Below are 19,647 nucleotides of genomic sequence, written 5' to 3'. Positions count from 1 at the left end.
CGCTCGCAGGCGTGGATTCATCACATAAACGAATTCACGGCAATGTAGAGCTAGCTTCTCTACAGCCATTCAGCTCTCTGTTGGCATATCGGCGAAGCGCGGTAATTGGGCTTCAAAGGCTGGGTTCGATTCCCAGCTAGAGAGATCGCAGCGCCTACCCTCCTAAAGATGGGAAGGGAGGCGCTGTGACTTTTTGGTCCTCCGCTACTGTGAGACTACTGCCGATGCGCTATGTTGCGACTGAATGTATTTTCAATGAATAATGTGCGTTGTTATTTTCCACTCGACATCCCGTTGGCTCGTTGGTCACCGGTCAATGGTCTGGCACGGTATGCCTTTGTAAAATGACCTTATTCTAACCTCATCCACATATATCTTTGGCTACCATGAACCTTGAACTCTTCTCGAGTCTCGAAACAATCTACTGACACTCAAATACGCCTCTTTTTCCTGTCTTTCTCAGCGGTGATTGAGTCATCCTCTATGGTGGATGATAGACTTCAAGTTATCGTACTTCTTTTAATCCTTTCAGTTAGAATGACGCTGAGAATGCTTTACTTGTCAATTTTGACACGGTACCTTTGTTCCATGACTTTCGTTTCCCATATTGTGTTTATTTAATTTCTGAGAGAACTTGAACTAGTTTTTTTGACCTCTCGGGGGAACTTTGAAGAAATAACGGATGCACGCGGACCGAGTAAGCCGAGTGATGTCATCAACACCTCTTTTTCTTCTGCACCAATACGCGTCGCATTCACTACACCACCAATACCACTAACACCAACACCACGACCGAATCTAACCTTGTCGCACACCTACTGCAACGTCAACGACAGAACAACTTATCCGTAGGTCACTGGAACAGGTGCACGATATGCAGACTATCGATGAGATCGATGAGAGTATGAACGAGGAGGGGAGCGGTAGCAGTGCTGGAGTCACTATCATGAAAAGGGCGAGGACGACGACGGATAGGCCTATTCGACCACTTCCTACATCCAGGACGAAGAAAATTGCTGGAACGACACCGCTCAAAGCAGCCGCAGTGCCCTTCGTGCCCAACCCTAACCCGCTGATGCTCCCTGTGCAGGCACATGTGCCTAAGGGTGCAGCAGCAGCGTCTCAACGACGTCTTTTTGTCGTGCTGGAACAGGCCTGCTTGGAAGCTTACCGTATCTCGAGTGGGAGTGCGAAGGGCGGCAGGCATGGTAAGGGAGGCGAGGGCGACGTCAAGTATACCTTGCTCAACTGCGACGACCACCAGGGTATCCTCGCCAAGACAGGAAGAGACATTGCAGATGCTAGGCCCGATATTACTCACCAGGTGCGTATTTTTTTAGTCTGTCATTTGTGATCTCTGATGGTTAAATTTTTTTGTGCGATTAGTGTCTGTTGACTCTCCTGGATTCGCCCTTAAACAAAGCTGGCCTTCTTCAAGTGTACATCCATACAGCGAAAGGCGTGCTCATCGAAGTCAATCCGCATGTCAGAATACCGAGGACGTTCAAGCGATTTAGCGGGCTGATGGGTACGTACTTTATTTTTTCTTTTCTTTTCTTCTTGTTTTCGTTTACTAAAATGAACTTTCTCTCAGTCCAACTACTCCACAAACTGTTTATTCGTGGTGTCAATGGTCCAGAGAAGCTATTAAAAGTCATCAAAAATCCCGTCGTCGACCACTTCCCACCCAACACGATTAAACTGACGCTGTCGGGTGACGCCAAAAACCCAGCGCCTTTCACAATACCTACCCACGCTACCTCAGACTCATAACATTGCTGTTTTCGTGGGAGCCATGGCTCGTGGAAGGGATGACTTTGCGGATGCCTACGTCGACGAAAAAATAGGTATCAGCGAGTACCCACTGAGTGCTAGTGTTGCTTGCGGCAAGGTACGGAAAGCCCCTATTGCGCTTGATTGTCACTGAACTTTTTTTCTCTCTAGTTCTGCTGTGCACTCGAAGAGCTCTGGGACATCGTTTGATCGCCTTCATCTAGACACAAAGAATACACGGTGAGGATTTGTTGTATTATAGACCGGCGGCTGCTTAAATGTTATTTCTTAGGATCAAAATGAAGGTTTTTGAGTTTGTATTATTTCCCGGTCACCGGGACAAGGAAGAGGAGGAAGGGCAAGGTAGAGCACCTGACGACGGACATATATGGGAGAGGGATCTGGCGGCTCTGAGAATCTCCTGTTTCCTTAGAAGCCGGTAGAGCACACCGCGGTACAACTGGTCTTGCGGTTCGGTCTTTTTGGCAGTTCAGCGGCAGCAGTTCTCGCGGGCAGACTTGAAGAACACTTGGTCACCTTAGCCCTGATTGATCATCGCAGTTGTCTTCCAATACATCACTGTAAGCAGCGAAATGTCAGCTTTTACTTACATTACTTTTGACAGAATTGTTCAAAAATTTCATTGTATAAAGTTATCGTGACCACCCCAGCAATGATCAGGTGTCAGACTGCACAGCAGAAATTCTCGGATAGCTCTGACCGTGGTGATTCCTTGCAAAGTTGCGCCACTCAAGGACAGACACTCAACCTGGACACTTTGATTCGTTCTTTGCACTTACAGATGAACGTGCGTATGAACTTCAAAAACCCTGATATTTCGTATGTACTAGGCATTGAACACCGGTAAATGCCAATCCAAAGAGAAAGCCGGAACGAGGATACAGGAGATGCATTTGTCCTAGGCTGCGACAGGTTCAGCGCTACTAAAAGCGAACGAGACTCTGAACGAGAAATCTCACCTCAACCCTACGGCAGCGTTCCGATACCATTTCTCGGATGCGAGCGCATTTACTCACTGAAAATCAGACGGTCAGCATTGGGACACTTAAGGAAGTCAAAAGTTCACTTACAGGAGGGAGAGGGTGATGTCGCCGTTGACCTTGGCCTGGATGGCGATCTCCACCTCGAGGTTCAGGTCCAAACGGAGCTTCAAAGCTTCCTTGGGTGCGACGGCGCCCTTGTTAGAGCGTCCGATGAGTTGTCCGCCAGCGACGGAGGAGGTCTCAGCAGAAGAGAATTTGGTAGCGGTTTCGGAGGCAGACATGTTGGTGCTGAGGATCCTTGCAGAGAGCTCACCCCTTTTATATGATTCGAGCGGGGGTACGGGAAACGTTGTGTTCGCTGTCCGTTTGCCGGATGCATGATCATAGCAACTGCATTGGCGGCCTCGAAGGTGAAGAAGCTTTCCCCACACCAATCAATCCTATTTCGTAATCGACTCTTCCCGCGGGAGAAGGTGATTCAGGGACGCTGATAGGACGGTGTCGGATGCAGATGAACATGAACGCGTCTGGAAGAGTTTCTCACAGTGCCGCGGTAAACTTATATGGTGGGTGATTGTGGGTCCAGGCTGACCATGAGAATGACGAAGTCACTTTCTTCTTTTATGTGGGATTCGACATCTCTAGGTACGTTCAACATTATTTTCAACTATCCATAATACTGCCGCCTCGTTGTAGTGACTTGATCTTCAATCAGGTAGAAACTCGTGCAGCAAAGGAAGGCGCTAAGCACGTAAACAATTTTTAGGCTGGTGCTATTTCATAACCCACTGGTGCGAAGGCTGTCGTATGTTGGCTGGACGTGGCGCGCAATTTGGTGAAGTATTCGACGAGTCTCCTCTCGGCGCCTTTACGTTGCTTATACAAAGACATATGGATCTTTGTAGGTCCAAATTTCCCATCTCGGGCACGACTCAGCTGTTACGTTTTGCAACCCCCAGCATGGCCGCCGAGAAACACTTTAAATTTCTGCATCACAGCTGAAAATCCTTGCTGGGCGCCAGAGTTTATGACATCTGTCGGTAAGGCTTTCCTTCTAGAATCGGACCGTGGCACATCTCGACATCCATGATTCTCAGATTTCAAAACCAGGAAAATACGAGAAGACACATCTTTTTAGCAGTCTCGTAAGGAGTCAGCCTCACCTTCGAAGCTTACCCTAGAAACTCAGCTCACTTCTTAGGGAAAACCAACTTGACCGAATGTCGCCAATGCGGTCACGTCCTTCGCAGAATATTCCATCGGTCTCATGGCATCCAGAATCCCGCTACCTTTGTCATGCTTGTGAACGCCTTACGAAACCATGTACGCAACTACACTGAAATGAAGCGATAAGGCTCTCTGCTACTCTCTTCAGTGTGCAGATGCAAACTCTGACCTTGAGTAAGATGCTGGCGTCGATTCCCCCGGAGGACGTGTTTGTTCCACTTTCTAATAGGTGCTTCCAGATTCTGTATACTGTCCAAATCTTACACATGTGCAATAAAGTCATCTTGAAAATACATATAGGATGAATCCAAACCTGAGGACCTTCAAGATAGTATTTGTTTCATCCGCCCGTGACGATCTCCTCTATTAGTTCTCCACGCCAGAGGGCCTAGTCAGCCATAGGCTCGTACAATGGTGGCGCTTCTCTGGTACATGAAGGGTCAACATCTAGACGATGTGGAGACAGGGTGGTACAATGGTCCTGTCTCCGGGTGTCAGGCTTTGGCCGGCAGTTGCCAGGATTGCTGATAGAGGATACAGCAGCAGTTTGTGTATGAGGATCAGCCGAAACGAAAGGCGTTATCGGAGGGTGCGAGTGGTTGGGTTCCGAACTGTGTCTCCTTTGTCGCCGATATAGAATAAAGGCAATGACACCCCAAAACATGGCAAGAACCCCAGCAAGAGCGAGTCCAACGATGAAGCCCGTGTTCGGGCTTACTGTGGACGTGTCTGTGGTGGTAGTACCAATATCCGAGTTGTTGTGGTCAGGTTGACCATCGTCGTAGCTTTCAAAGCCAGTGAGCGTTTATGTAGCACAAGTACTAATGATTGACATACGAGTACACGATAGCATCGAAAAGTGTTAATGTTCGCATTGGTGCGCCGACACGTCCGTTCTGGAGTGTGAATCTGTGTTGACCAGGGGGGATAGAAGTATTGGAATACACGGTGTAATTATAATCGTAGCCTAGTTCTCCGGGAGGAGTTTTCACGAATTCGCCAACAAAGTCGCCATCGATGTAGAAGCTCATATCTGAATTCCATGCTGCGGCTCTAGTGAGGATACATATCGCATAGATGGCCGTGCCTAATATATCTAAGTCAGCAAGATTCATTTAGTATTTTATGAGAAAGTGACACTCACCGTTGAATGATGCAGATACGTTGGGTGTCGGATAAGGATTAGTTTCGTTGTCTGCATAATGCTACTTACAGATATAAACGAACGATATCCTGAGCCAATAGACAGAGAGAACTCACTGTGGAATCATGCCATGTTCCGTAGATAGCCTGCGACGCATTAGGTACTGCGGCGCAACTTGGGCACGAACTCCCACCGACCTCCCAGAGGTCAGAATAAAACAAAGAGGGGCTCTGATCGTCGATAGTAACATTGACGAGCTTTCCATGGACGGCAGTTGACTTCAATAGAAGGATGTAAACGAGACAAGAACACACCGGCAGTGTACAAGGCATTACTTGCGTGCGGTAAGAACGTTGGGAAGATTGTATGTGAACAGTCTATTATAACTCGAACCTAAGTCGCAGGTGGCATGCTGTGAACATCAAAATATCAGATGCGCATCAATAGTGTTTTTGTATCAGAGAGTGATATGTATCTTGCCTATTAGCCGAGTCTGATGGGATTTCAATACAAGAGCGGGAGGGTTTGAAGATGTTAAGTAAACGTCCTCATGCTGAACGATCACGATAGACTAGAGTGAATAGCAATGATAGGTATCATCGCATAGTAATCCCGATACTTTGTACTGCTGCGGAGAGCTTTTAGAAATGATTAATGAACGACTATAGATAGAGGCCTAGTAGGAATGGCGTAGGTGCGGTTCAGGCGGGGCCTGTCGGACCAGGTCCGAGTCACACTGTCACGCTGCTTTCCTTAGCACAAATCCAACTTGCGACTCAAGTACCTCTTCCATCACTTTAGGATCAGATTCACTTTCTCGCTCAAGCTCTGATTCGAAGGTTTCGTCTGCGCCAGAAGAGCACCCAATTTCGGTTGACCATCACAACTGGGGGGTATGTACCCCTGGCGCAAATCATCTATGCTATTCATCTCCTCAGCTTCGCATTTTCGCAGCCCGGCCAAAGGTACCTTTCGAAATCTCTGACTTTTGGGCAAGACTCATGTATTTCTGCTCTGAAAGGTGTCGGCTGGCGGGATATCCCTCTAGGTGGACCACTCAATTCGGAAAGCCTGCGAAAAAGAATATGAAGCTGGGGCCGGGGCCGGGGCCGCAATGAAGGAGGTGCTCGCAGAATACACGAAATGGCTAGAAGAACATGATGAAGAACTAGGTATGTCTTGATTGATCATATTCAGCTCCATCTAATGCTCAGTTGATTAGGGGGATGGTTCAGGAGCTGCGGAGGAGATGAAGAACCAGACTTGACTTTTGAAGAACTGTGATGCCTTTCTCTGTTCCATTCAATTGTACATTAATACCACTCCATACACCAATTTAGCATGTACCCCGAGTCTTTGATTCGCTGACGCTCCCTGTGCAAGTGCATTTGCCCAAAGGTGTAGCAGCGGTGTCTCGACGGCGCCTCTGGAGCAGGCTTGCTTGGACCGTATCTTGAGCGGGAGCGCAAAGGGTGGAGATACCGAGGATGTTCAAGCGGTTCAGTGGGCTGATGGGTGTGTCTCTTACCTCTTCTTGTCTTTTCTTCCTTTGCTAACATAGGCGTGCTAAGTTGATGTTGCTGGACGATGCCAAAACGTAACGCCTTTCACAATACCAGCCCACGCTACCTCAGACTCATAACATTACTGTTTTCGTGAGCGCCACGACCCGTAGAAGGGTCGGTTTTGCGGGCGCCTACGTTGATATCAGCAAGTGTTCATCGAATGCTAGCGTTGTTGCATGGTCTAAAAAACCCCCATCTTGCTTGATTGTCGCTGACTTCTTTCTCTCTCTACTTCTGCTGTGCACTTGAAGAGCCCTGGGATATCATCTGGTCGCCTTCATCTGGACAAAATGGAATATACGGCAAGGGATTGTCATATTATTAATTATAAACCAAAGGCTGCTTAATTGTTATTTCTTACGATCAAATTGAAAGCATTTTGAGTCATTTATTTTCTGAGCGGTACGACCCTTGCGATCTGTCTACTGCGGTGTATTCTTCACTTTCAGATGAGCGTGCGTGTATTCAAATCTTAATGTATGGAACCCCGAAAAACCCTGATATTTTGTGTGTACTAGGCACTGAACACCGGTAAATACTAATCCAAAAGAGAAGAATGGAACGAAGGCATTTGTCCTAGGTTCGCGACATTATTGAAAGCGAATAAAACTTGGAACGCCAAATCTCACCTCAACCCTACGATCACGTTCCAATACCATCTCTCGATTGCCAGTGCATTTACTCACTGAAAGTCAAACAGTCAGCGCTAGGACGCTCAAGAAAATGAAAGTTCACTCACAGGAGGGAGAGGGTGATGTCACCGTTGACCTTGGCCTGGATGGCGATCTCCACCTCGAGGTTCAGGTCCAAACGGAGCTTCAATGCTTCCTTGGGTGCGACGGCGCCCTTGTTAGAGCGTCCGACGAGTTGTCCGCCAGCGACGGAGGAGGTTTCAGCAGAAGAGAATTTGGTAGCAGTTTCGGGGGCGGACATGTTGGTGCTGAGGATGCTGGTAGAAATTCTAAGTCTTTTATATGCTTGGGAGAGGGTACGGGCAACGTTATGTTCGCTGTCCGTTTCCCGGATGCATGATCATAACGGCTGCCTGGATGGCCTCGAAGGTGAAGAAGCTTTCTGCGCCTACCAATCCTATCTCGTAATCGACTCTTCCCGCGGGAGAAGGTGATTCATGGACGCTGATAGGATGGTGTCGGATGAACATGAACGAGTCAGTTTCTCACCGTGCCGCGGTAAAATTGTACGGTGGGTGATTGTGGGTCCAGGCTGACCGTGAGAATGATGACTCCAATTTCTTGTCGCAGCATCCTTCATTATTTCCCACCACTCGCAGTCTTTTCCCTCTCGCCACCGGTGGCTTCGGCCGTGCCCGATTGTTGTCAATTCTCACAGAACACGAGTAAACGCCTTGACTACCAGGAAATATTCCGGAAGATGTCAAGCAGCCCTGAGTCTGGATCAGACTTTTTTTTTTCGCAGAAGCGTGATGAGAGAGATGTTCCCTACGCCTAGAAGATTCAGATTTTCGACTCGTGAGCCTTAGTTTTGCCTTGAGGCTTGTAAAATTTCAATGGTTTCTTCTAGTTACGACACCGCTTTTCTCGTAAAGGGAAAGGCTCTGAATTTATCAACGCCACTATGCTCACGCGCTTGTGTCTTCTTACGATGCGTCGGCGGCGATGGAGTTTCGGACAAATTGCGTGATCACAGAGTTGGCGGTTTCGTGGTCCCCGGTGAAGACGAGTATGAATAACGCGCTTTCATGGTACCGAATCTAGTTGGTCATGGTCTAACACCTACATCTGCAGTGCTTACGATTACCATGATAGGGTGATGCTTCCATCGTGTACAGAAACCACTACTTCACGTTCTTGTCATTGGAAGATTCTGGCGTTGATGAATAGAACCACCATGGAATAGATCTATAACTAGACCGATAGCGGAGGCTTTTCTCCAACATCGACGCCAAAGTCGGGTCAGCAGTTAAACTCATTGGATGCGGCTTACTTATCTTCATCGTCCATCTGCATGCAATCCAGGGATCGTCAGTAAACCAAATGCCAGCATTCACGAGGAACATATCCATGCACGTATTATCTAGCGAGCCAACCCAGAAGAAATCATTTCTTCTTATCAGAAGGGATTCCAACGCATATCGTCCCCGAACGGACCGTCTGCGCTAGGACATACGGCGGGACGTTACACATCCCAACCTTCCTCACGAACTCATGCAGCTCCTCCTTGCGGTCTACCAACATGGAAGTCACCCCGCTACCATGGATTGCAAGTATGATCATTGCGTTCGGTATGTCAGTCACCAAGACCTTGACCATGACGCGGCTATTCAGATCCACCAGGGTCCCGTTGCTCGGCTTTTCATCAGAGAAGCTCCAGCTCGGTATGAGCTGACGTTTCCCCCATGTGATAAGCTTTGCCAGCTTCGGGTCTTGCTCACCAAGGCGCTGCTGAGGCGCGCGTCCCCAAACTTTGTCGCTGAGGAATATCCATCCATCCCGCTGCAGATAAATTGTTCCGACTAGCATTTCCAAGATAGCGAATGAGATAGAGCCGAGCCAAATGATCTCAATGCCAAGAAATGGGTCGCTCCTTCCTTTAGACAACCCGATGGACCAAACCAGAACAAGGATGCCCACTGACAACCCTGCTAGTCCAGTCATGTCCTCGTTGGTGTATAGTCCGAACGAATCTCTTTCCAAAGAGGCTCGCAACCCTATCGTTTGGCTGCCAATGATGCTGAGAGGTGTCTTAATTCCCGATCTGTCGGGAACTCCCACTGGAAACGCGTGAACAACCGGTTCCAACCTTTCATTCCCCGCAACAGGCTCAATAGGAGGACCCAGCCAGCTGCCATCCCCCAATCGACACACCGCTGCCAAACTCGCTGCGTTGTAAAATCCTTGGTTCAACTCCAGCAACCACGCAAGGTCTGCCCACCCATCTTCTCCTTTCAGGTCCTCAAGTCGCGCCCGGCGGGGTAGTAGCCCATTCAGTGCCCTCCCGAGCATGTTTTCTTCATATCCACCTTGACGATTTCGAATGATGGCTTCGACTACGAGAGCGTGAATGGCATTCTGCCATGCAACGGAGCCGGCGTTGGCAGAGTGCTGCATGATGGCGTACAAGTGCCAGCGGTTCCCCAATGCGGCCTTTCTCTGCATACGTTCACGGAATACACGAGCAGGCTCTCGGTATGCATGCGTTGTCAGTGCATGCAGGTGGTTCTCGTCTTTCTGCCGCGTGAGACGAATGACAGTCGCGGCATGTAGTATCTCGCCGATCGTGAAGAGACGGGTACCCCAAACACACGAAATAGAGCTATGATCACAGCCCTCTTCATGGCAGAAGACGGCAACCTGAGACGCATTGCGGAAAATATCAGGAAGACGTCCGAGTTCTTTGGACCGTTCTGGGGTATTGTCTGGCAGGTGTTCGTCGGACAGGCAAAATTCGTCGAGCCAGATATACTCGGTGCGGTTACCAGCGTCTCGAGTCGCAGAACAGTATTCAATGAGGAGCCGCTCAGCGATGCGCTTTCGGTCCTTTAAGGAGAAAGCACGTTTCTCAGTGGGCGGGTCCTGCACTTTCAAACCGGCTTCTCTGAATAAAACCGCTGCGCTATCCATGGGATAACTCAGTGCTGTGTATCCCTTGTTTCTGATCTCCTCCGACCAGCGGACCTGCTTCACCAGTGCAATGGTGCCGTCTACGATCTCAACCATTAACAACCACTGAGGAGTAAAGCCAGTGGGGGCGTATACACCGGATCCGCCGCCTGGAGCGGCGGTTAATACTGCATCGGGTGTAGACGTCAGTTCAAAGGCCCAAGATGAGCTGGCGAAGTTTGATATCTGTACGTAGACTGAATGTGGGATATAGATGTAAATGGGAGCCAGAATAATGAGGACGATGATACGGAGTGTTTGGGCGAGGACATGAAAAGTGTCGATGCTTCGCCGTGAAAACCAGCATGGAGCTATGACACCGGGGTCTTCGATGAAGAGACGCTGAACTCGAACACGGGAGAGGGCTGAAAAGGGGGTGTACACTAAAGCACATGCTTTTATGAACCAGCTGGGCAGAGGCTTGTCGTAGGCGCCCAGATACGTCACATATATTGCAAAGGGGAAAACAAAAGGACGCCCTCGACATCGGTTCAGAACTGCTTGCCCATTGAAAGGAAGTAAGGTATCGCTCACAAGGTATTTCGAAGACACTGAAGACTAGCCCAAGGACGGGTGTCAATGCCACGATGTTTCCGATGACCAACCCTCTGATTGCGGCAGGCCGTACCATTGTTGATTTGTTCTGTCTGGCAGACGGAATGAGAAGGAGAAGGGCTACAAGAGTAGGGCGAGCTCACTCTACAGTATGCAGGGATCACGCTGAAAGTGAGTGTTAAGTACAGCGAAGGCCTCGTGTAGTACGGAGTACGATTTTAAGCGCCCACAGAGCTTCGATTCCAAGGCATTGAATTGAACTAATCGTATCAATCAAACACACCCCAGCCACTGATCCAATTATGCGCCCAAGCCATCCATGCAGTTACATACGAATGCGAGACGGGACGTGTGTTATCAAGACGATTGAAAGACGACGAATTCTACGATTCAAAGCAGTGTTTTACATCCTCGCAAAGATTGAAATTTAGACGTCACATATGGAGGAGCAAGTGGTTCTGAAGGCGTCCCAAGCAGATGGGCGAAAGAGCAACTATTTAGATGTATCTCGTTCGAAATATTGGCAGTAATCGGGGGCGTTCGAAATTGAATGTTGAAAGTTCACCTTGCATGGCGGTCCGAGTTGGTAAATGTGGCCAAATTTGTCAAATCTCGGGGATTTCCGGCGACAATCAAGGTCCGTCACTATTGCATTTTCCGTCTTGATTGCATGCTCACTGGGTGTCTACTGGTGTCTGGGACTTTCCTTTCTTCACATATAATACCTCTCGCACGGTATTCGCATTTAGAATTGCCAAAGATTATACTGAAGGTTCTCCGATCTCGTTCTAACTCTAACAAAGCCTTGCGCGCTCTGATCCCTCGTTATTATTCTCTTTGAACACGAAGCAAGCTCTTATACGCTATCTGATCACTGTGATGCCAATGCTAGCTTCTCTAACGAAACACGGAATTTGGGCAAATGAACAACGACTGTGGCTCTGGTTTATTTTTGAACGCTTCATGAATGACTCCTTCAAAAAAAGAATAACAGTGATATTTCTACAGCATCGACACAGAGAGATCCAGTATGCCCCGGGACACTATGCAGTGCAATTTCCTGTTTGAAGTATTATTAACCCCAAGACGTCGCTTGCCAGCGCGAATCCATTTACATAAACGAATCTACGACAATAAGACTGGGGCGACACTGCATATACTCAGCTCTCTATTGGTGTATTGGCGAAGCGTGCTGGCACGGACGTCACAGGCTGGGTTCGAATCCCAGCCAGAGAGATCGCAGCGTGCACCCTCCCGAATACGGGAGGGTGTATGCTGCGCAATTCTTTTTCTTTCTCATCTCAGTACTAAACTGAACCCAGGAACTTTACTCCTTCATCCATCTCTAGGCATTGCTCTTCATCTAGGATTGTTCATTTGATGTCCCTTGATATGTCTACCGTTTACAGAGGATCGTCTCTCCTTCAAGTTCAGAAACTCTACGACTCGACAGTCGATTATCTCTGGTGTTAGTCGTTGAGCATTCATTTTTCATTTATTTGTTTCTAGTCGCAGACTTCTCAACGTTCAAATTATAGGGCTACATGGCCTGCCTCCGCTCGAGAATCATCGTTTGTTGAAGAGACGTACGTTTTCGTTGTAGAGCAGTGTGGAACATAACATGATATTGACATCCAGCTTACCAGTTAGAGTCGTTCAATTAAATCAAAGCATAGCTCCAGGATGGATGGCACTCGCTATTCAACAATTGGAAGCGCGTTTGCTCACAGGCGATGAAGCCATCACGTAAACGAATTTGCGGTAATGTCAAGCTAGTTTCCCTAGACCCATTCAGCTCTCTGTTGGCATATCGGCGAAGCGCGTTAACGGGCTTTAAAGGCTGGGTTCGACTCCCAGCTAGAGAGATCGCAGCGCACACCTTCTCAAAAATGGTAAGGTGTGCGCTGTGAATTTTTTGGCTTCTCAGACAGCCCTTGCAATAGTAATTTTTCCTTGCGAGTTTGAGTACAACTATTCCAGTTGACTTTGAGTGACTACTCATGATCTGACCACATTGGTACACGGCAGACACTGGCCTTTCATTTGGGCGTGAGTATATATCTCGCTGTATAAACCTTAAAAACCCTGATATTTCGTATGTACCAAGCATTGAATACCACTAAATACTAATCATATGGATGCAAGGAAGATGGAACGAAGGTACAAAAGATGTGTTGTCCTAGCTTCACATCAGATTTTGAAAGCGAACGGGACTCGTAAAGACAAATCTCACCTCAATCCGATGACTACGTTCCAATATCATCTCTCGGATGCGAGCGCATTTACTCACTGAAAATAGAACGGTCAGCACCATGACGCTCAAGGAGATAAAAGGTCACTTACAGGAGGGAGAGGGTGATGTCGCCGTTGACCTTGGCCTGGATGGCGATCTCCACCTCGAGGTTCAGGTCTAAACGGAGCTTCAACGCTTCCTTGGGTGCGACGGCGCCCTTGTTGGAGCGTCCGACGAGTTGTCCACCAGCGACGGAGGAGGTTTCAGCAGAAGAGAATTTGGTAGCGGTTTCGGGGGCAGACATGTTGGTGCTGAGGATCCTTGCAGAGAGCTCACCCCTTTTATATGATTCGAGCGGGGGTACGGGCAACGTTGTGTTCGCTGTCAGTTTGCCGGATGCATGATTATCATAGCAACGGCGTACGTCCTCAGGCTCTATCATCGGTCTCGAAGACGAAGAAAATTTCTACGTCTAACATTTCATAATACACATGTAGAACAGTGTCTTCCTCGAACGCTTTTGGTGACTCGATATTCTTCTGAAATTTGGGAGGAGGAGGTGCAAGACGCGTCCGACAGTCGTGCCATGATGGTAGATGCTTATGGGTCCCACTTGACTCTTCTGAACCGGCACAAACCGGTATTCCGATCGTGGGATTCGAACGTCAGTTTCAATTTTTCCACCACTCCTGCTCACGGCTGTTTTCCTCATCTCTTTACCAATGCCTGAGAGATGCTCACTAGTTGCTCGTGCTGTCAGTAGCCGCCACTCATGCCTCGTGGATCCTGTCAAACACCTTGGCTACCTATAAAAATTTCGGAAGGTGTCAAACAGCCTTGGGGCCTGGAAGCCAACGCTTCTCGTTATTTGGAGTTCTTTTCGCAGAATCAGAAGATAATCAATATCAACTTTGCGACCAGGAAGGTGAAAATATCTTTGAACTCTGGTCTCCAGGGGCGACTTCTTGTTTCGAGCATATCCGAGGCTTGCTGATCGTTTTATAACAGCGACCTTGCTATTGTCGCATTTTTCGCCATGGAACAAGGAGGTAGTTGGTACTTCTTCCCTGACCGAGAGGGCTGACCGCGATGGTGGAAGTTTGGACGTAGAAAAACCTTTGGATTCGGTATGTCGGCTTCCCCTTTTCTCGTGAACGTTGTTCGCAACTAAGGTGGACTCAAGTACTTCTCGTTTTCACGCAACTCAGTCCTATGAACTATGCAAAACTCGCTCTGATGCTGGTCCCAAGTTCATGCTGGAAACGGAGCAGGACCGTCTGAGCTTTCGAAGGATTGAACGGAAGCTTCATTGCTGCGATTCCCGGTGGCTGAATCAAGCTCATTTGAGAGAATTTTCCATCTGGAGATGTGTATCTCTGCACTCACTCGATTTGGCTTGATTTGCAGGAACGATAGTAGATACCTTGGTTCACTGGCGGATAAGGATTAACCGAATGAAACCATTCTTCGAACATCCGCCGGTGGCCACTCGTTCAAACGAGTTACGGGCCCACATTTTCAAACGGCGTCAACAATGAACATTGGCCCCTCTTGCATGGTCCTTTGTCTTTTCATTGACCGGTCCTTTGTATATTAGGGTCGACGTAAGACCATTATGTATGCAAAAGGCTGATTGTACCATGAATCCGGTAACGACATCTTGTCTTGTCGTGATTCAATTAAATATATTTCATTTCAACAGTGCCACCTGCTATTTCGAACAATGAAGGCACAAAATGGCTCGCGAAGTTTCCAAATCCCCTTAACAAGCTCTGAACATATATAAAGCATACCTGCATGGGTTGGGACCATTCATAGATTTTTCCTTTTCTCCCTTGTACGTGCTAACCGCTAACCACTCACTTTTTTTCTTCCCAGCCTCCCTCTCCCTCTCCCTCTCATCTCCCATGCCTGTACAGACTCGTTCCGATGCCACACGTACACTTGCTGAGGCGTACCAAGGCCTTCGTCGCTCAAGTCGCATTGGTCCTCATATTGATTCCCGGTTTTACGAGCCACGCACGCGCAAATTCAACTCATCGAGGAGAAAAAGAAAACGTTTTTTGAAGCCCATCAAAGTGACCAAGAAGGTTAAAGATGAAGGCGACGACGATCCCTCTAGCACCCCCTCCTCCTCGGTCCCTTCCGCAAAGAGACTATTCTTTTCTAGTTTGGCTTCTGCTGCGTCTCTAGGACCTGTATCAGCCGGCAAGGAAGCGATCATTCCCGCAAGCGAGGCAGGGCCCAAGAATGTGGCCAATCGACAGTCCATCCAGTCTACTTCGTCTAGGAATCCCATCCTCGCTCGCTCATCTACTCAGGTCATCAGGAACAACTTGGCAGGGGCACAGTCTATGGAACAAGATGCACCGGTATTTGAGGAGGCCTTTCAGACTCTGAATCTGTTCGAGCGACGTCAGAGCAGGAACAAGATGGCCCACAACACCGACAAGGGCAAGATGAAAAACATGCGCGTTTCGTTGGATGCCAAGAGGGAGAAGCCTCGCAAGCGCGTTAGGGCACGCAGTCAGTCGGTGATCGCCATGCAGTTGGGTATGGGTCTGGGTCCTTTCCCGCGCACGCCTACCGGTAGTCGCCAGAACACGCCTGCTCTAGCCGATTTGTTCGCTGGGCCGCCGACGAGGGAGAATACGCCGGTGCTTGGTCCAGTGGCGGGTCCGTCGACGCAACCTGGGGCACTTGACTGGAGGGAATTGACACCCGACGTTCCTACACGCGAAAACACCCCCCAATCATTCCATGCTGGTCCCATAGCGGGTCCGTCGATGCACGATGGGGCGCTTCAAGACTGGAAGGAGTTGACGCCTGTTCCTACGCGTCAAAACACGCCTCAAGTCGAGGCTGGTCCGTCAGCTCCACCTGGATCGCGAGAAAAACCCTTCAAGTTGGACCTGATTGAAGAGGAACCAATGGATATCGACGTCGAGTTTGACTCATCCAAGTAACTATGCCGATGGGACGATAGTTTATGGACATTTTTTAGTGTGAATCTCCGTAGGCAGGTCCTACTCCGCGTAGACATCGCCATTCCTTTCTTTATTATTACTCTTACTACTCTTACTCGCTATTTATCTACCAAGAATGTTTACTTCTTGTATCGTTCTATAGAATTCCAATCTCGACACATGGTATCCACCAAAGTGCTGATAGCCGCCCTTAGGCGCCCCGCGTCTTCCTAACATAGAATAGTTGATAGTGGTTGCCTCCGTCAACGTGGGAAATTCATGGGCGCCTAACCTAATCGTTACATAAGTCACGAATTAAGGGCTGACTTGTGATACGAACTTCAAGTTATTGAGATATCCACATTTGCTTGTAACGAGGATTGGGCGAGGCAGTACGGTGCTACCATCCCTTCATTTGCCAAGTCCTCTTGTGTAACTCATGTTCAAATGAAATGAACTTCTTGCTAGCTTTAACGACGCACTTCTATGCTTTGAACCTTGTAAATAGAGGGGACGACCCTCAACAGAACTATCTGGGGTGGTTCCATCTTTAAATCAAGAACACACCGCGGAATGCTGTATACCATCTACTACGACGCCCTCAGGCAGTACGCTATCTTCGTTTCACCCTCCTTAGGTGGCCCCATAAGTACAAGAGTCAATCTAACGTCTTTATTCATGCCACTCCAACTGCATTCAGAATCATATGGACCACAGGCACTTTTGCCTTAAACTTGCGTCAGATGGTCGTCACTCAGGCCATTGTAATCAGCACGCCATCGCTTCCATTTCGTGGGGTATGATAGTGGATACCTGCTATAGAAAGGGCAACAGCCTCAGAGGACCTTTTTCAAGACGAGGGAGGTTCTAATAGACGCTCTTTGTCAATGTGACCCAGGGAGCTTTTGACGTTTGGAATGTAAACTCAAAGAGAACGTTATATCCGTCGTCGCTATGCACATATTGAGTTCACGATGGACTAGATTACACAAACTCTAAATATATCTGAACAGCACTGTGAAAATGGTAGTCAGACACCCTCAAAGGAGGGGCTCAGTGATAGAGCTCAGCTCGTACCTATGACCCCATAATTCGCTCCACTTCTAGTAAGACTCTCGCTCTTGCGGCAGAACCTTCCGTAGTACTACCCCCAATCTTCTTGCCATCGCCCATCCCCGTGGTACTGCCTTCATGGATAAGCGCCAACATTTTCACAAACTGCTGACCCCACATATCCTTAGCATCGGATCCGAGAACAGACAAGCCAGCTGCCATTATACCAATAAGTTTAGTCAGTAGTCGGAGTGAAAGCACCGAGATACGTACTAGCCAAAAGCTCCGCTCCCACTGCCCGTTCCAGCATAGCCCGTCCTCCGCCGTCTGAGCCAAGGAGCCTAGCGATCCACACCCAAAACATCGGCGTCCGCCACATGGGCCCATTCAACGGGCCCTTTTGTGGTTGAATCGCCAGTACACCAAAGTATACTCTCATAACCCCGTTTAGTCGCAAAATGTACATTTCCTCAGTCTCCCACACAAGATCGCCGTTGTCAGCTGTCTGCTGCCGATATCCCATCGCTTTCTTCTTCTCGACCACGTTACTCCATGGTTTCCCATCCCAATCGCGATCGCCGATGAGAGTAGGCACAGCCCATCCCCCAGTCCGAGCCACAATTCGCGCCCAGAAGACCTGGTTAAAACCGTCGAGTGTCTCAAGGAGGTTGAACGCGACTTTAGATAGTGGATAAGCGGATTTCTTCTCAGCCGTCACTTCGGTTTCGGCCTGGAGAATGATGGCCTTGGCGAGAGTGGACAAAAGAGCGGCGTAGATGACAGGATGATGTCCTTGTGGAGGTAGCATAATTTGGACGAGCTGTGTTGTCTATGATATCCCCTTAGCAGATTTAGGACACGGGACGTACATACTGAAACTTACAATGCGGTTAATAGTAGCTTCATCATGCGTTAACTGTCCCATCTTGGGGGTAATTTGACGACGGAAGGTACCCCATGTCGATTTCATCTCCGCCGAGTTCCCGTGCTTGTTCTTAGCCACAGAAAGCACTTCGGCCTTGAGCGCCTAACAAAATCAAAGAACAGTCAGCTGAAAACCGAACACCGGAGAACGTCTCACCTGTAGAGTCTTCCTAGCCTCGCGCCAATCATGGTCTGCAGTACTCATGCCCAATTGTTCTCTTGTCCCTTTCTGTACCTCGAGTTTGTCTTGCCTAGCCTTCTTCTCAGCCTCTACTCTTTCCGTTTCCTCCCTCTCTTTCTTCTCTTCTTCCTCCTTTTTCCTCTTCTCAGCCTCCTCCTCTTGACGCTTCTTCTCCTCGTCTGCACGTTTCTTCTCCTCTTCCAACCGCCGTTTCAGCTCGGCCTCTTTGATCTTTCTCTGCTCCTCATCACGTATACGCTGTTCTTCTTCCAATTTCTTTTTGACTTTCCCAGCGTCTAGAGCAATTGCCGCATCTATGCGTTGCCACAATGTATCCTGTCGTTCTTTCCACCGTTGACGCATTACAGCTTCGTTTTGCTGATGTCTAGACCGCCATTCGGACAGTTTCGCATCAACGGCACGCTGTTCCTCCGCGTGTTTCGCTTGGAGTAGTTCCATTTGTTGTCGTTTGGCATTGTCTTGAGCATCGTGAAGGAGTGACTGGGAAGTGGTGTGATTTTTCCGGGCAGCTCGCTATTATAGTTTAGCTAGATCATCTTGCGACGGAACTGGACACGTACGAAAGATTCTCGCCTAACGTTTCTTTCCCAATCTTCATAAGGGTCATTATGTCGAGCCCGTAATCGTATAGACGCCAGGGCTTCTTCCATTTGTCGCTGTTCTGATTCTGACAGGGCCTTCGACGGCGACTTTGGAGTGACATGAGTAGATATCAAAGATGACCTATGCCGACTTTCTTCAAAGAAGATAACACAAAGACATGACGACAAGACTCACGAAGTGGGGGGGGCACGAGGTTGAAATTTCTTTTGACTCCGATGGCGCCATTGGGGGGAGAGTTCATTGTCGGATGCAGATAAATCAGAATCTTCTTCAGAACTTGATATCGAAGATGTTTCGTCGCTGTCGTCATCTTCGTAAACGTCGTCCACAACGTGGTGCAGTCCAAAGGTGGAAGAAGACGTCCTTGTTCTTCTCTTGAGCAGTTATATCATGCATACAAAATGCACATACCTTTCCCTCACTGGAGAGGGCGCCACGGAGCGGGGGACTCCAAATCTCATGAGTGCTTCTAAGAACCTCAATATCTCATTAATGAGCTTGCCACTGCCTAGGCGAGACCCTGCTAGTGGATTGTATACAGAAGCTTTCGACAAGGCCAACAAAGTGATTCGAAAAGGAATACCAGGGAAATGGAGAAGGTATATTGCAGGTCGTGGTGGTTGGACTTCAAGATTTCGGGATTCAAATGTCACGTTCTCGTTTCGGTCACGTTATTGTCACACGGCGATGCGGTCCGGTCTCTTAGACCAATTTGGGAAAGTGTTCTGTCACGTCACCCCCTTGACGCGTACGCCCT

General features: G+C 48.6%; 10 protein-coding genes across 10 annotated transcripts; 2 read left to right on the top strand and 8 right to left on the bottom strand.

The window, feature by feature from the left end:
- Nucleotides 1–1,075: 1,075 nt before the first annotated feature.
- EV420DRAFT_1631478 (Alpha/beta knot methyltransferase) lies at nt 1,076–2,014 on the top strand (the record flags this gene model as incomplete). The annotated part of the gene is made up of 5 exons (XM_060476155.1): nt 1,076–1,324; nt 1,387–1,528; nt 1,595–1,671; nt 1,733–1,891; nt 1,945–2,014. 5 exons carry the CDS (start codon nt 1,076–1,078, stop codon nt 1,981–1,983), a joined length of 666 nt encoding a protein of 221 aa, XP_060324574.1. The 3' UTR covers nt 1,984–2,014.
- Nucleotides 2,015–2,816: 802 nt separating this feature from the next.
- EV420DRAFT_1649363 (uncharacterized protein) lies at nt 2,817–3,058 on the bottom strand (the record flags this gene model as incomplete). Its single annotated transcript, XM_060478299.1, has 2 exons — nt 2,817–2,838; nt 2,865–3,058. 2 exons carry the CDS (start codon nt 3,056–3,058, stop codon nt 2,817–2,819), a joined length of 216 nt encoding a protein of 71 aa, XP_060324573.1.
- A 1,292-nt stretch (nt 3,059–4,350) lies between these two features.
- Nucleotides 4,351–5,846, bottom strand: EV420DRAFT_1064890 (uncharacterized protein). Its single transcript, XM_060465602.1, has 6 exons — nt 5,629–5,846; nt 5,463–5,560; nt 5,265–5,405; nt 5,149–5,209; nt 4,842–5,091; nt 4,351–4,789 (listed from the first exon to the last, which is right to left on the bottom strand). Exons 2-6 carry the CDS (start codon nt 5,478–5,480, stop codon nt 4,393–4,395), a joined length of 867 nt encoding a protein of 288 aa, XP_060324572.1. The 5' UTR covers nt 5,481–5,560; nt 5,629–5,846; the 3' UTR covers nt 4,351–4,392.
- Nucleotides 5,847–6,792: 946 nt separating this feature from the next.
- EV420DRAFT_1649360 (uncharacterized protein) lies at nt 6,793–7,646 on the bottom strand (the record flags this gene model as incomplete). Its single annotated transcript, XM_060478298.1, has 2 exons — nt 6,793–6,844; nt 7,453–7,646. The coding sequence occupies 2 exons, from the start codon at nt 7,644–7,646 to the stop codon at nt 6,793–6,795; spliced, it is 246 nt and encodes an 81-aa protein (XP_060324571.1).
- A 1,145-nt stretch (nt 7,647–8,791) lies between these two features.
- On the bottom strand, nt 8,792–9,349 carry EV420DRAFT_1278061 (uncharacterized protein; the record flags this gene model as incomplete). The annotated part of the gene is made up of 1 exon (XM_060468060.1): nt 8,792–9,349. One exon carries the CDS (start codon nt 9,347–9,349, stop codon nt 8,792–8,794), a length of 558 nt encoding a protein of 185 aa, XP_060324570.1.
- Nucleotides 9,350–10,315, bottom strand: EV420DRAFT_1278133 (uncharacterized protein; the record flags this gene model as incomplete). The annotated part of the gene is made up of 1 exon (XM_060468068.1): nt 9,350–10,315. A coding segment is annotated over one exon (966 nt), but the record flags the coding sequence as incomplete, so codon positions are not given.
- Nucleotides 10,316–10,321: 6 nt separating this feature from the next.
- Nucleotides 10,322–10,729, bottom strand: EV420DRAFT_1240581 (uncharacterized protein; the record flags this gene model as incomplete). Its single annotated transcript, XM_060466627.1, has 1 exon — nt 10,322–10,729. A coding segment is annotated over one exon (408 nt), but the record flags the coding sequence as incomplete, so codon positions are not given.
- Nucleotides 10,730–12,948: 2,219 nt separating this feature from the next.
- On the bottom strand, nt 12,949–13,537 carry EV420DRAFT_1752118 (uncharacterized protein; the record flags this gene model as incomplete). The annotated part of the gene is made up of 3 exons (XM_060480393.1): nt 13,253–13,537; nt 13,200–13,227; nt 12,949–13,035 (listed from the first exon to the last, which is right to left on the bottom strand). The coding sequence occupies exons 1-3, from the start codon at nt 13,444–13,446 to the stop codon at nt 12,949–12,951; spliced, it is 309 nt and encodes a 102-aa protein (XP_060324567.1). The 5' UTR covers nt 13,447–13,537.
- Nucleotides 13,538–14,785: 1,248 nt separating this feature from the next.
- Nucleotides 14,786–16,461, top strand: EV420DRAFT_1064733 (uncharacterized protein). Its single transcript, XM_060465601.1, has one exon. It carries the CDS (start codon nt 15,050–15,052, stop codon nt 16,106–16,108), a length of 1,059 nt encoding a protein of 352 aa, XP_060324566.1. The 5' UTR covers nt 14,786–15,049; the 3' UTR covers nt 16,109–16,461.
- Nucleotides 16,462–17,012: 551 nt separating this feature from the next.
- EV420DRAFT_1576853 (GLE1-like protein-domain-containing protein) lies at nt 17,013–19,085 on the bottom strand. The gene is made up of 4 exons (XM_060474512.1): nt 18,243–19,085; nt 18,045–18,188; nt 17,435–17,990; nt 17,013–17,376 (listed from the first exon to the last, which is right to left on the bottom strand). Exons 1-4 carry the CDS (start codon nt 18,723–18,725, stop codon nt 17,186–17,188), a joined length of 1,374 nt encoding a protein of 457 aa, XP_060324565.1. The 5' UTR covers nt 18,726–19,085; the 3' UTR covers nt 17,013–17,185.
- Between the last annotated feature and the right edge of the window lie 562 nt (nt 19,086–19,647).

The sequence above is a fragment of the Desarmillaria tabescens genome, assembly GCF_030435595.1.
Source record: "Desarmillaria tabescens strain CCBAS 213 chromosome Unknown EV420scaffold_60, whole genome shotgun sequence".
NCBI classification, from domain to species: Eukaryota; Fungi; Basidiomycota; class Agaricomycetes; order Agaricales; family Physalacriaceae; genus Desarmillaria; species Desarmillaria tabescens.
This window is presented reverse-complemented; position numbering and strand designations above follow the sequence as displayed.

Coding starts and splice junctions, on each gene's coding strand:
- EV420DRAFT_1064890 (XM_060465602.1), bottom strand. Junction 5,210..5,264: donor GAACATGGCATGATTCCACA/GTGAGTTCTCTC, acceptor ATCTGTAAGTAG/CATTATGCAGACAACGAAAC. Junction 5,092..5,148: donor CGTATCTGCATCATTCAACG/GTGAGTGTCACT, acceptor TAGATATATTAG/GCACGGCCATCTATGCGATA.
- EV420DRAFT_1064733 (XM_060465601.1), top strand. CDS start 15,050: ATGCCTGTACAGACTCGTTCCGATGCCACACGTACACTTGCTGAGGCG.
- EV420DRAFT_1576853 (XM_060474512.1), bottom strand. CDS start 18,725: ATGGAACTACTCCAAGCGAAACACGCGGAGGAACAGCGTGCCGTTGAT. Junction 17,991..18,044: donor AAGCTACTATTAACCGCATT/GTAAGTTTCAGT, acceptor GGGATATCATAG/ACAACACAGCTCGTCCAAAT. Junction 17,377..17,434: donor GGGAGCGGAGCTTTTGGCTA/GTACGTATCTCG, acceptor GTATAATGGCAG/CTGGCTTGTCTGTTCTCGGA.